Here is a 15,542-nt window from a genome sequence, read left to right on the forward strand (position 1 = left end):
CCATAGAAATGCATTGGCAAAGTGGCTGTGTTCAGATGCTTTAGTGTGATCTTTGCAATGTATCTCAATAGAGAAGCCAGGCTTTAAACAATGGGAAAGTTCACCCCGCTCCTCCATAGAGATATATTCATTAAGATACATAGAGACCCCATCATTAAGCATTCCAGAAACATTCAGTCACGATATCATATCTTTTCCAATGGCATAAACTATCCGTCTTTGGTTCATTAGGTGATGACCTGAAAACATCATGTCGGAGGTCCAGGGCACTGTCGAATTTTCTGTGGAGCTACACAAATTCCACAATGTGGATCTCTTCCAGAGAGGGTGAGTCTACAGGCAAAAACACATCGTTGTTTTGTGTTGCAATTCTCCCGTGAATGTAGCAAATCTCCGTTTTGTAAATGCATGGGGGTCTCCGGTCTGCGGGACCAACCCACGTCTGGTGCGATTCTTCTCCTGGTTTTCCAGTTCCTGAGTTGTCTCAAATTTGAGAAAATAATCACTGCAATTGCAATAGCTTCCTGATGCATTTCAGCAAGTGGGTCGACTCCCCTTCCTTCTGGCCCATTCTACTTTCCCCTCCCACTCCTCCAATTTCCCTCTGCACCAAGAGGGAGACATGAGTGAGCCTGATGTCTGTAGCTCCGTCCCTCTTCCGCTCCCTCCTCTTTCATCTCCAGAAATAAGACCTTGCCTGCTGGGTTTTGGGTTGTGCGCTGTGTGTGTGTGCGCACTGTGGGGTTGGTGGCACCTTCTTCTCCCTGCCTCCTCATTTGTCCTTCTCATGCATTCATTTTTTTAATTTAAATTTGTTTATTTAACTTAAAATGGTCACATCAAAACATCATAAAATACATAGAAAACTAAGTGAATAATAAGAACCCCATAAACTCCCATCTAGGCTGCAAAACCAACTCTCAAAAAGGGCAAAACGCAACGAAAGGACCAATGTCCACCATCTGATACTGTCAAAACCATCATAAAATGTTGCGAGATAGTTCAGTGTCTTTGACAAAAGAAAAACCTACAAACAGAAATATAACACATGAATACCAAGGTGATTGCAAATGGAAACCACCTCCATCACTAAACACTCTACAGCCCTCATAATCCATAGTCAAAGTAAAGTTCCCCAGTTCTGCCAATCTTTCTCATAAGTTTAAAAATCCAAGACAGTCGAATGAAATCAACGCTCTCACACTACTCGCTGAGAGTCACATCAAAAGTGCCTCATGCATTCATTTTTTTAAATCTTGGGATAGAAAAGTGTGAGACATGAGAGGGACAAACCACTGACATGTGTTAATGGCCTATGTATTCTTGATGTTTCAGGTAAAACTTGTGAATAGGTAAGACATATGTATCCTGGAGTCCTTTCATGTTTCAGGTGAAGATTCTTGTAAATCCCAGTGTGGGGTGAAAGAATAAGTGGGTCAGGGGTCCCCAACGTGGTGCCTGTGGGTGTCATGGTGCCCGCCAACACCTACTCTTCTTCTTCTAGTCCACCATCCTGTCTCACTAGGGTTGCCAGCTCTGGATTGGGAAATACCTGGAGATTTTGGGGCTGAGCCTGAGGAGGGCAGGATTTGGGGAGGGGCTTCAATGCCATAGAGTCCAGTTGCCAAAGTGGCCCTTTTCTCCAGTTGATCTCTGTCGCCTGGAGATCAGTTGTAATAGCGGGAGATCTCCAGCTACCACCTGGAGGTTTGGAAATCAGCACAGGAGCGAATGAATATAACAAAGTGCAAATATTTATATAAATTGCTACAACATATAACATAGAGTCTCAACTGTATACTTATTGAACAAACAACCTAAATTATCTATCTTACTATGCACAATGTATATTACAACAATCAAGTTGGAACAAACCAGACTTGAAAATTCAAAGTTATAGGTATAGTCCTTAGGTTATATTCACAAGGAAGTCTTTGGCTCTTGATCAAGCTTTAAATGGTGTTACTGACGTGGCCATGAGATGATGCCAAAAATTGAAGAAGGGTAAATTTTAACCAGTTCCCATGTAGGGTAACACAACTGTGTAGCAGTACCCTACGTGGGAACTGGTTAAAATTTATCCTGCTTGAATTTTTAGCAAACATGCAATATGTAAGCTGGAGATATTACATGATGACTGATTTTTGAGGGACTGATGAAGAAATGTAAAGCCAAAGAATTCAAAACAGCTGTATCCCTTCTTCAGTGTTTGTCATCATCTCATGACAAAGTCAGTAACATTATTTAAAGCTTGAACAGGAGCCAAAGACTTCCTTGTGAATATAACCTAAGGAGGACTATACCTATAACTTTGAATTTTCAAGTCTGGTTTGTTCCAACTTGATTGTTGTAATATACATTGTACACAGTAGGATAGATAATTTAGATTGTTTGTTCAATAAGTATATAGTTGTGACTCTATGTTATATGTTGTAGCAATTTATATAAATATTTGCACTTTGTTGTATTCATTCGCTCCTGTGCTGATTTCCAAACCCTTCAGGTATACGCACAGTGGTGTCTTTTTAATTTCCACCACCTGGAGGTTGGCAGCCCTACTCACATAGTTGCCAATCAGTTGTCCTTCGGTGCTAATAAATAAAGCAAAAAGGCTGAGGCCTTTCCCAGAGGCTGCCTCCTAGTGGTATACTGCCTCTGAATGTGGAAGTTCCCTTTATCCATCAAAGCTAGGAGCCACTGATACATGAGTGAATATTTGACCTGTCTAGTCCTGATACTACCGAACCAATCTACAATCTTAATAAGACTGCATTGCGGTACTCTGTATACAATTTAGATTTTTTTTAAAGCAATGTATAATTCCTAATACATTTGAAGACATAGTTCAGCATCCTTCTTTTATCCAAATTACTGGAAATTGTTTCTCTTTTTCAATTGCCCATGCATTATTTTTTGCTCTGGCCTCGGTAGCCTTTGTTAACCTTTTATATATTTTACGACACACGCATACCAACATAGAGTTCCATGTCAATGAATATCAAAATGACTTCAGGGAAAAAAAGGAACAGAATGTAGACTTCTGACCCAAGCAAGCAAATCAATTAATTGATCCCTGCCAGACGCAGATAACTTTATTTCCCAGTTTATTAAAGAATGTCAGAAGGCCTAAACTAATTTTGCTGGAGGCACAGCTGTCACCAGTCATTAAATAACAGGTGATGGAGTGAATTCAGGGGAGGACAGGAAGCCCTCAGATATGCTTTCCCTTGCAAAAAAAAAATGTCTTACATATGCTTGACCTTTGGAACTATGCAAACAGCCCTCCCTTTCTTTGCTTAAAAACAAAGTCACATATTTATTTCTCTCTAGCCTAAGGTTGCCAGCTCCCTCTTTGCCACCCCAAAACCAAAGTTCTCCAGGTGAACTGATCTCTATTAGCTGGAGGCTTGGGCCTTTCTCCACCTACCCTGTCAGCCATGGGCATAGACCAAACATCAAGTTTCTTGAAGCAAAGGGTGGAAGACATTGAATGCCAGACAGACCTTGGAAAATCACAATTTTTCCTAGTACCTGATGAATCTAGATACTTGGTCTCACCTGCAGCTTATTTTTTATCATCTTGAGTCTATTAATTATAGGAAGGCCTTTACCCTTGCCAGATGCCAGGCCCTACCATCAGCTGTTTTAGAGGGGAAATATAAGAAGATCCCTAGATCAGGGAGGTTATGTCTGTGTGGAACAGGGGACATTGAAACCATGGAACATGCACTGATATGTTGCCCATTGTACCACGAAGTTAGATCAAAGCTTATTTCCCCCCTACTTGGTAAATTCCCTGACGAGTCAGTTGAGCTTTTGGCAAAGAAGCTCCTATTAGAAGAAGACCCTCATCTTATACTCCAAACTGCCAAGTATTGTGCTGTTGCTATTAAAATACACAGAGCTTAGAGAATGTTTGTTAGAATATTTTACAATTTTATCAATTTTAATATGATAAACCAGGGGTTGCTTTTATTGACCTTACACCTTTATAGGGCAGTCTGAGATTCTGCGGTGCAAAACTATTGTGTCTGGAAATTTTGATGTGTTTGCATGTGATTAATAATTAATATTATTAATAAACTTGACCCTATTGGCTGGAGAACAGTTGTAATAGCAGGCGATTTCCAGCTAGTGCCTAAAGGTTGGCAACCCTAGGTTTATGGAGGGGAGAGACCTCAGTGGGGTATAATGTCATAAAGTCCACCTGCCAAAACAGTCATTCCTCCAGTGGAACGGTTCCCTGTAGTCTGGAGATCCGTTGTAATTCTGAGAGATCTACAGGCTCCACCGAGAGGTTGACAACCCTAGCAAGGGCTTTACAGATTAGAGACTAGGCCCTAACAGGGCCCCTGTTCTGTGAATGTCAATCGAATGGGTCAGATTTTAATTGCATGTTTTCCTTTAAATTAACCTGCCAGTTCTTTGGCAGGAAGTACCTAGAGTTTGTTTGTCCCTTGTGTACTAAATAACACTTAACAAGGAGTGTGCATCAAATTGCATGTAGTGTAATCCTGAGCATGCTTACTCAGAAGTAAGTCCTATTGAGCTCAATGGATCTTAGGCTGCAACCCTAAAGTTGTTTTCCTGAGAGCGAGCCCCGCTTCATGGCATAGGATTTACTTCTCAGTAGACCTCTTTATGATTGCATCCTTACTCCTTAGTAAGGTTGCAGCCACATTAATTTTTACACCGTGGTCAAGATCCAGTCCCCTGTTTATCCTGCTCCATTGCCCCTTGTGCATTTCTCCACATACAAAGGTCTCCTCGTGCTTCCTATACATATTTTTCCCCATTCCTGATGCTTCAACCCTGAAATTTCCATTTCCATTTTCCTTTTTCCTTCTGCAAATCCAACTCATACCTCTATATTTTCACTAAGGCGTTTGTTTGTTCACCCTGAATTTTCTTCATAAACCATATGTATTTTTGAACATTATCCGTGGTGAATTAAGTCTCCTATTCATATTTTTTTTTCCTTTTAAAGAGAATTTATTAAGAGAAAATGAGAATATAACAATAAAAGAAAATGGAAATATAACATTATTAAAATATTCATAATACAAATTCTTGAAAACTAAAACCATGCTGCTAATATAACTAAAATACTCATAACAGTGAACCAAGCAATACTGTATTTATCTAAAATCCACATGATTATTACATCACTACCTCTCTGCGATTTACACATTGGAGTATTTTTTCCATCCTTGAAATTGTTAAATTCTAGCAGGCGTCCAGTTCTTCTGTATTTTTGTCATTATTATAATACATCAACTTAATTAAAGCATAGTTTTCTTTAACCTTATCAAGCCAATTATTTAAATCAGGGAATTTATTGCTTTTCCAATATCTTGCAAGATTTGTTCTAGCAACCATTAGTATATGGAGAAACATAACCTGAATATCCTTTGGTTTATCTGGAAATTTTTTTAATAAAATTGTTTCCGGTCTTACTGGAATAACAATTTCAAGGCCACCGGATATCTCCAATTCATATTATATGTATAAATACCATATCAATTGCATGTAAAACCATGCAACAGGCATGCATGCAAACACCTGAAGCTATCTTCTCCTGAGTGAAGCCATTGGTCTCTCAAAGGCAGTATTCTGACTGGCAGTGGCTCTCCAGGGTGTCAGGTAGAGGTCTTTTTCACCACCCGCTACCTGATCTTTTGAACTGGAGATGCTGGGGATTGAAACTGGGATCTTCTGCATACCCAGCAGAAGTTCTTCTGAGCCACGGCCCCTTCCCTAGAGCCTTATACTGAATGAGCCCATCAGTACATCAAACTCAGTATTGTCTACTCAGACTGGCAGCCGCTCTCCAGGGTAGAGGTCTTTATCATCACTTGAACCATAACTGGAGAGACTGGGGATTGAACCTGGAACCTTCTGTATGCAAAGCAGATGCTCTAACACTGATCCATGGGCCACTCCAAGTACTGTACACAATGCAAATGAATCCACAAAACCTGCAAAGAACCGAAAAGAAGTTGGTGTAGTGCAGTCATTAGATTGTCTGACTGGATCTAGCATGACCCAAGTTCAAATCCTTCTGGAGCCATTTCATTTGCTGGGTGACTTTTGACAAGCTGTCCTATATTCGCCTATTAAGGTTGCCAACTCTTAGTTGGGAAATTCCTGGAGATTTGGAGTAGAGCCTGGGGATGGACTTCAGCAGGGTATAACGCCATAGAGTTCACCCTCCAAAGCAGCCATTTTCTCCAGAGCAACTGACCTTTGTAGTCTAGAGATCTGTCACGGAAGAAGAACAAGAAGAGCTGGCCAATTTTCTTTACCTTTTAAAGAGAATCAAGCCGGTTTACAATCTCCTTCCCTTCCCCTCCCCACAACAGACACATTGTGAGGTAAGTGGGACTGAGAGTGTTCAGAGAGAACTGTGATTGGCCCAAGGTCCCCCAGCTGGCTTCATGTATAAGAGTAGGGAAACCAACCAGATTAGAGTCCGCTGCTCTTGTGGAGGAGTGGGGAATCAAACCCGGTCCTCCAGATTAGAGTCCGTCGCTCTTAACCACTACACCATGCTGGCTTTCCCAAGAGATCCCCAGGTCCTACCTGGAGGTCAACACCTCCATTAAGCCTAGCCTATCTCACAGAGTTGTTGTGAAGGCAAATTGCAACAAGGGAAAAACCCAAATCCACTGTCCTGAATTCCCTGCAGGAACAAAGGAATAAAAATGTACCAGTAGACAGAAAAATCTTTGTCAGAGAGACGATTTTGAAACAGCAGTTAAATAAGAAATTCAAAATCAACTCTAATTTCACCTTGAATCTAGAGGTTCCTGCTTGGGTGTCACATCAGCAAAATTTCAATGGAATCAAAAAGTTGATATGAGAAATTTCCCCAAAGGGTTCCATGCAACTGAAGTCTTTTTGGAGGTTTATTCTACTTTGTCACTAGATTTCAAACGTAAAGCTTTTTTTTTAGTATGGAGACCATGGTGCTTTAATTACTGAGACTGCCGGCTGCAAAGGCAAGACATTAAAAGCAAGTCAATGCTTTCATCAGTCTTCATCCAAGTTTTGGATGTTGAGAATAGTCATTAATCTGTGGGCAAGACATATGCCTTTTTACTTTTTGGCAATATAATTGCATCCCCCACGCTCCCCGTAGCAAAAAAGTTTGCAAAATGAATGGTTTCTTGTAACACAGCATAATCGTTTTGGCTGTGCTTGGAGTATTTTATGATGTGCTCCAACTGGTAGGACGTGGACTTCTAATGGGACTGAAAGTGTAATCCCTGAGGGAGACTATTCCAGCTTGTCAACAAGAACTACAGCAATTACTTTTGAGGAAGGAAACATTTGCTTCCGAGAATAAGATCTCTGAAGCTCTGCTAGTCAGAATGTATATATGGTATGGCATTCTCAATTCTGCCTTGACCTGGATAACTGGGGTTGCCAACCTCCAGGTGGTAGCTGGAGATCTCCTGCTATTACAACTGATCTCCAGCCGACAGAGATCAGTTCACCTGGAGAAAATGGCCGCTTTGGCAATTGGACTCTATGGCATTGAAGTCCCTCCCCTCCCCAAACCCCACCCTCCCCAGGCTCTGCCCCAAAAAACCTCCTGCCAGTGGCAAAGAGGGACCTGGCAACCCTATGATTGCCCAGGCTAGCTTGAGCTCATCATGTCTCAAAAGCTAAGCAGGGTTGGTCCTGGTTAGTACTTGGATGGGAGACCACCAAGGAATGCCAGGGTTCTTGGGCAGAGGCAGGCAATGGCAAACCTCCTCTGCTCATCTCTTGCCTTGAAAACCCTATGGAGTCACCATACGTCTGCTGTGACTTGACGGCATTTTACACCCACATTCTCAGTCCAGACCTGGACACCCCAGGTTAGCCCAATCTTGTCACATCTCAGAAGCCAAGCTGGGTTAGCCCTGGTTAATATTTGGATGAGAGACCACCAAGGCATACCAGGGCCACTGTGCAGAGACAGGCAATGGCAACCCCCCTTTGAATATCTCTTGCCTTGAAAACCCTATAGGGTCTCCATAAGTCAGCTGTAACTTGATGCCAAAAAAAGAAATATATATTCTTTTAACTATCTCCTGTCCTGAGGTTATTTTTCTAAAACAGTGTACGGCAAGCTATAGATACATTTGCCAACCTCCAGGTAGTTGATTTAAATATAGTGTACTCATAGATTTCAGATATTATTTAATTTATGTTTGTACTTACATTTGGTCATAAGTGCTGTATCTTTTGTTAGAACCTCCAGGTAGTGGCTGTTCTCCTGCTATTACAGCTGATCTCCAGCCGATAGAGATCAGTTCACCGGGAGAAAATGGCCACTTTGGCAATTAGACTCTATGGCATTGAAGTCCCTCCCCTATCCAAACCCCGCCCTCCTCAGGCTCTGGACAAAAAAACCTCTGGCCAGTGGCGAAGAGGGACCTGGCAACCCTAGCTATAGATGATATTTACTAGGAGCTGGGCAAAACAGTCTGTCTGCCTATCTGCATGGGGACACAAAAATAGAAGACCGGGGGGGGGGGGCAGATTAAGTATCTGACACCAGCACTTTGTGATGGAGCTAGCCACCCAAGAGTGGAAGGGAGGCTCCTACATGTACAAAAAAAGATGCATAAATCACATCTCCATTGCAAAGGAGCGAAGCTGATTATGTCCCTATTATCTGAAAACGGAATACTGTTACAGATTAAATACAGCATGTAGCAGGGATTTTCCTTTCAGGATATGCACCAAACTTTCAGTTGTATTTTCATGGTTTTTGTATTGGGGTCCCATTTCCTCACCCCCCCCCCCTTGTGTTGCCTGCCACATCTCTGAGTGGCGGTAGGAGAGAATTTTTCTAAAAAACTTGTGTTGTATGTGGTGGTCTGTTATTTCCTGCAAAAAACAGGATATGGCATAGGGTAGCTCTAGGAATCACTGGAAACACTATGGTTTTTCAGAAGATTTACTGGGGATTCCTAGAGCTACCAATGTTGTATGCTAAGTGCCATCAAGTCGCATCCATCAAGTTGCATCAAGTGCCATCAAGTCGCATCCAACTCATGAACACATGAACACATGAAGCTGCCTTATACTGAATCAGACCCTCCTCAGTCCATCAAAGTCAGTATTGTCTACTCAGACCGGCAGCGGCTCTCCAGGGTCTTTCACATCACCTACTTGCCTGCTCCCTTTAACTGGAGATGCCATTGGGGATTGAACCTGGGACCTTCTGCATGCCAAGCAGAGGCTCTGCCACTGAGCCACGGCCCCTCTCCTAAGTAGTTAGGCTGTATGCTGATCACCTACCCCCAGATAACTTCAAACCACTGCACTATGGATCAGGTCACCCTCTCTCACCTGTATGAACTGGGACCCTGAAAACACCACTTCATGGGTGCTGGAAGGGGAACCCCAAGAGTGGTGGGCGGGAGGCGTCCCCTCCACAGGGTCCCTTTTCCATCACGCAGTTCTCACCTGGGCTTCCCTTGCCCCAGAGGGATCAGTGCACCCACCACTATAGCATCGCCAAGACACGTTCTCCCCCCCCACGCACCACCCTGCCCCAAAGAAACCCTTCCCTGACCCCACAGCACCCCCCACAAAGCAAGACCTGGTCCCCCGCTCCAGAGACTCACATGTGCATGCTCCCTGTACCCACACGGTGACCTCCCGACCCCCCCTCAAGACACTCCCCGCAGCTGTCAAACCGAGCCCCAGGGGTCCTCCCTCCCAGGGGTCCTCCCTCCCAGGAGTCCTCCCTCCCTCATGGCAACCTTATGAATGAATGTCCACCCGGACATCCTATCGTTAACAGCCTTGCTCAGGACTTTCAAACTGAGGGCGGTGGCTTCCTTTATAGAATCAATCTGTTTCAAGTTTCTTCTTTTCCTGCTGCCTTCAACATTTCCTAGCATTATGGTATTTACCAGTGACTCTTGACTTCTCATAATGTGATCTAAGTGCAATAGCTTCACTTTAGTCATTTTAGCTTTTAGGGAGAGTTCAGGCTTGATTTGATCTAGAACCCACTCATCTGTCTTTTTGGCAGTCCAAGGTATCTGTAAAACTCTCCTCGGCTGCATTTCAAAGGAATCTACTTTCTTCCTATCAGCTTTCTTCATTGTCCAGCTTTCACATCCATACGTAGTACTGGAGAATACTATAGCATGAATTAATTTGATCTTGGTTGCCAGTGACACATCCTTACACGTAAGAATCTTTTCTAGCTCCTTCAGGCTCCCTTTCCCAGTCTCAATCTCCTTCTGATTTCTTAGTTGCAGTCTCCTTTTCGGTTGATGATTAAGCCAAGAAAAAGAAAGTCCTGAACAATTTCAGTTTCCTCATTGTCATCCTTAAAGTTGTGACTCTTCATTGGGTCTCTCAGTATCAGTAGCAATCGCTGAAATTTGCGGTACTGTTTGGTGTGCCAGGGTTGGGAGCCAAGATCCTACATCTCCTCTGGAGGATGAATATCCATTCCTCACAAGAGAACTTTCTGCAAAGCACAATTGAGTCATGTTGGCAAAGGCACAACTGCGATGCAGCTCTCCGGGAGGCATCGATCATATGGCAAACAGAAGACTTCAGTCTCCTGTGCTGGCATTTCTCATCAGCACTAAATGTACTTTTTGAGATGTTGACTCTGCTCAGAGGGAAGGGGGGAAAATAACCCTGGCTTGCACGGTTGCCAAACATTTGTAAAGAACAACAGGTGAGGTTGGAAGAGTTCCAGCCATCTCCTCACCACATTTCCAAATGGAACTGGGACTTTAATAAAGGAAGGAAGTGAATGCAGTTTTTGGTTCCCTGACATTTGTGAAGTTGAATGTAACTATCAGAGACTTGCAGGCCAATCACCACCATGGCCTGCAGATTGACAGCTAGGGTTGCCAGGTCCCTCTTTGCCACCAGCAGGAGGTTTTTGGGGTAGAGCCTGAGGAGGGCGGGGTTTGGGGAAGGGAGAAGAAGAAGAGTTGGCTTTTATACGCCGACTTTCTCTACCACTTAAGGAAGAATCAAACCAGCTTACAATCACCTTCCCTTCCCCTCCCCACAACAGACACCCTGTGGGGTAAGTGGGGCAGAGAGAGCTGTGACTAGCCCAAGGTCACCCAGCTGGCTTCATGTGCAGGAGTGGGGAAACAAATCCAGTTCACCAGATTAGCCTCCGCTGCTCATGTGGAGTGGGGAACCGATCAACGGCATTTAGAGATCTGTTGAAATTCCAAGAGATCTCCAGGCCCCGCCTTAATACTTTATAACTACTCCAGACTTTGAGATTACTTTATGACTATGAGATATTGACAATGTTATTTATGGCTGAAATATAACATCTCCTTTAAGAGAGAATCATACATGACTTGAGGATTAGTTTCCCATTTGTATGGAAGCCTAAAGCAGATGAGGAAGTCTTGCAGTTATATATATTAATTGTTATCCTGCAAACACAACGCACCTATAGTCATAAAGATTTTTAGAAAGTTATGTACATTTTAGTCTGGAGTTGTGATTGTTTTGGCCACTAAAGAAGGCCATTTGGCAGAAACGCGTTTGGTCAAAGTCTAGTTTTGTGATTTTATGTCTATTTGTGTTGTCGGTTTACATGAGCATGTTGGTTTGGTAGACTATTGCAGGGCCTTATATATATTATTGATTTTAGCCATAATAAATATATGCATATTTTTAATTGACATTCACTTTATACTGTATAACATTTGGCCTTGGATGTTGACTTTTTTTCTTGACCTTTGGGTACCTAATTGTGGTTTTATTTTTAGGGTTAAGTCTTTCCCCCCTTTGTTGTTGGTGCCCGCCTGGAGGTTGGCAGCCCTACCTACACGCCACCTCAGTCTCAGCAAGGGCATTGCTAGTCCCCTTGGCCTCTGCCTTTTCTCCTCTGAGCTGCATCCCCTCCAATCCTGGAATCAAAGGCGTCTTGCCCCCTTTCCTTTTATGTTTCCGTTCCGCCTCCCCTTCTTCTCTTTGTTATCATCCCCCCTCCTCTCTTGGTCCCCCGCTTGGCTAAGCATCCAGAAGGGAAGCAAAGGGCATGTTGTTGTAAGGACACAGGCAGGAGAGAAAAGAATAGCTACCTGGCTACCGTGGTGTGCGGAGAAGGGCACAGGCTCCTGAGGTGAGCATAAAAGGCACTTCCAAGAAAGTCTGTTCATGCCCTTGTCAGAGAACGGCGGGGGTGAAGGCTCTTATTTTCTGACGCCTGGGAATGAATGCTCCTGATGGCAGTGCGCCATTTGATTTCCAAGCGAGAATAATAAAAGGAAGGGAGATCCATTCTGCGGCTTTGCCCACATTCAATTGCGAAAGCTTAGCCTCCTGTTTCAAAGCTTAGTCGGATCAGGCAGGGGCTTAAAGGTTAGGCAGGTTGTTGTGGCTGCATTTCCAAAACCATTCCCGCGGTGCATCGGACTGGCACTGTAGGAAAGAAGTCGGCGATCGGAACATCAGGCCATTTCTGTTTCCTAAGCAACTTCTTGTTGCAGGGTAGAAATTTTGATCACATTCACCACTAGGGTTGCCAGCTCTGGGTTGGGAAATGCCTAGTTAGGGTTGCCAGGTCCCTCTTTGCCACCGGCAGGAGGCTTTTGGGGCAGAGCCTGAGGAGGGCGGGGTTTGGGGAGGGGAGGGACTTCAATGTCATAGAATCCAGTTGCCAAAGCGGCCATTTTCTCCAGGGGAACAGATCTCTAACGGCTGGAGATCAGTTGTAATAGCAGGCGATCTCCAGCTACCACCTGGAGGTTGGCAACCCTAGGTCCCTCCCATCCCCACAACCTACTCTCCCCAGGCTCTACCCCCAAAATCTCCAGGTATTTCCCAATGCAGAGCTGGCAACCCTAAGCAGACTAGAGCTAGGAAAGTAAGTGCAAGGCCCATTACTTATTATAATTATTTATTAGACTACTGCCTCGCCTTTTCCCAACCAAGGTTGGGCTCAAGGTGTCTAAACCTCAGGGAGATAAGTTCATAATGGGTAGGGTTGCCAGGTCCCTCTTCGTCACCGGTGGGAGGTTTTTGGGGTGGAGCCTGAGGAGGGCGGGGTTTGGGGAGGGGAGGGACGTCAGTGCCATAGAATCCAGTTGCCAAAGCGGCCATTTTCTCCAGAGGAACTGATCTCTATCGGCTGGAGATCAGTTGTAATACCAGGAGATAAAGGGAGCCAAAAAGCGGGTCCTGAATAATGCCAAATTATTATTTTAAATTATATTTTTCATCATTGTTCGGGCCGCTTTGACGCACTGACAGTTCTCCCCCTCCCCTCTTCCCTCCCCCTAACTTTCTTGCCTTCTGACAGAAATCTACCACCACCACCCGTTGGTGCTTCTCCAGCGAAATTTTGAAAATTTTCGGGTTTGGTCAACCTGAACCCGAAAAATACCAAAAAAAAAAAAAAAAAAAAATTGTGCACACCCCTATTTATACCCTATTTATACCCTACCTTTTTCCCAAGTGGGGAGCCAAAGCAGCTCACGTCATCCTTCTCTCCTCCATTTTATCCTCACACCAGCCCTGTGAAGTAGGCTAGGCCAAGAGTTCATGACTGTTCTAAAATCACCCTGCAAGCTACCATGGCACAGTAAAGGTAAAGGACCCCTGTGCAAGCACCGGGTCACCCATGACGTCACATACCGACGTTTACTAGGCAGACTTTTGCTTACGGGGTGGTTTGCCAGTGCCTTCCCCAGTCGTCGTCCCTTTATGCCCAGCAAGCTGGGTACTCATTTTACCAACCTCAGAAGGATGGAAAGCTGAGTCAACCTGGAACCGGCTACCTGAAACCGACTTCCGTCGGGATCGAACTCAGGTCGTGAGCAGAGCTTGGACTGCAGTACTGCAGCTTGCCACTTTGTGCCATGGGGCTGGGAATTCAAAACTTGGGTCTCCCAGATCTAACTTGCAAACCAATGTACCACATTGGCTGTCTGAGAAAGTCAGATGAGAGGACTGCCAGAAATCTCAAGTGTGACGCCAGCATGAGACCCCGAGGGATGGCTTTGATGTATATAGATATTTCCTTATGCCTTAAGTGTTAGCCCTAGGTATGTGCTTTTTCCTTCTGCTTCTTTTTCGTGACAGCTTCTCCTGTACCGTTGGGGAATAGCAAGTACGCAGGGGAGTAATCTGTCACTGGCAAGTGGCAAGGTTCACTATCAGAGTAGCAATCTGTTGGGGTGATGACACCCTGTGATCACAACTGTGTTTCGTGTGGCATCCCGCCAGATGATAAACTCTTTTGTGTCAAGACGATGGGCTCTTTTTGCTTTGCTCTGATCTTAAGTGCTGGTCTCTTTAAGCGCCAGAATGTGAAGGCGATGGGAATGACTTTTTCTGTCAGCCGGTATCTTTGTGGTTAATTTATTTAGAGAATTATACCGTTTTATCTCTAGTGAGGGACCCAAAGAAGAAGATGAAGAGTGGTTTTTATATGCTGAATTTCCCCACCACTTAAGGAAGAATCAAACCAGTTTACATTCACCTTTTCTTCCCCTCCCCACAACAGACACCCTGTGAGGTAGGTGGGGCTGAGACATCTAAGAGAGCTGTGGCTAGCCCAAGGTTACCTCAGTAGGGTATAATGCCATAGAGTCCATCCTCCAAAGCAGCCGTTTTCTCCAGGAGAACCAATCTTGGTTACCTGGAGATCAATTGTAATAGCCGAAGCTCTCCAGATGCCACCTAGGCAGAGCCAGGTGGAGCTTTTGCCTACCTGGAAATTAGCAACCCAAAGCACAACTATAAAAGAGATGGGAAATCGCTGAAGTAGATAATTTCTGTCTCCCTTCTTACCTTTAAATTTCTGCATGAGATTATGTGTGGCTCCAGCAGTCTGGGTAGAGTACAAGGATTTCTGTTCCAAGCTAAAGATTCTTGCTCACGAACATGGTTTAATTCCTGCTGATCTCACCATAATTGGCCATGCAACCAGAAGTGGTGTTAGGGGCGAGTTGAAGTCACCCTAAGAAATGGTAATAGTCTTAACTCTTTGTTCCTTCCCATAATTTTCAGAGATGGTCCTCCCATTCAGGCACCTCCAAAGTCTGTTCCAAACAGATAGTACCGTATATATCATAGGTATTTTCATCTGTATAGTTAGTAGCATTCATAAAGAGCTGGCAGGTAATTGCTGCTGTGTGTGCTCATTATTTATAGTATTGCTGGGGGTGATGGAAACTGTAGTTTTCTTGGCCTCTCAGCAAAAAAACAAGAGAGCTGGAAAGCAACAGCTCTTATGGCACCAGGGGAGGGGGCACAAAGAGGGGGATCCCCCCAGCAGGGTTCTGGCAATCGTAGTTCCCATTAGTCTCAGCAGGAATTCATGCTGAGGAAAATATAGGACTGCCATCGCAGGAGGCCTCCCTCCTAGGGTTGCCAGGTCCCTCTTCACCACCAGTGGGAGGTTTTTGGGGTGGAGGTTTTAGGGTTGGCAACCTCCAGGTACGAGCTGGAGATCTCCTGCTATTACAGCTGATCTCCAGTCGATAGAGATCAGTTCCCCTGGAGAAAATGGCCACTTTAGCAATTGGACTCTATGG

General features: G+C 44.3%; 1 protein-coding gene across 1 annotated transcript in view; it reads left to right on the plus strand.

The window, feature by feature from the left end:
* The first annotated feature begins 230 nt into the window (after nt 1–230).
* FAM135B (family with sequence similarity 135 member B) overlaps nt 231–15,542 on the plus strand; it is a 73,888-nt gene continuing 58,576 nt past the window's right edge. Inside the window, exon 1 of the mRNA XM_056854653.1 lies at nt 231–327. Coding sequence (XP_056710631.1) covers nt 251–327 — 77 coding nt within the window. The 5' untranslated portion in view covers nt 231–250. The remainder of the gene's footprint in view (nt 328–15,542) is intronic.

The sequence above is a fragment of the Euleptes europaea genome, chromosome 8, assembly GCF_029931775.1.
Source record: "Euleptes europaea isolate rEulEur1 chromosome 8, rEulEur1.hap1, whole genome shotgun sequence".
NCBI classification, from domain to species: Eukaryota; Metazoa; Chordata; class Lepidosauria; order Squamata; family Sphaerodactylidae; genus Euleptes; species Euleptes europaea.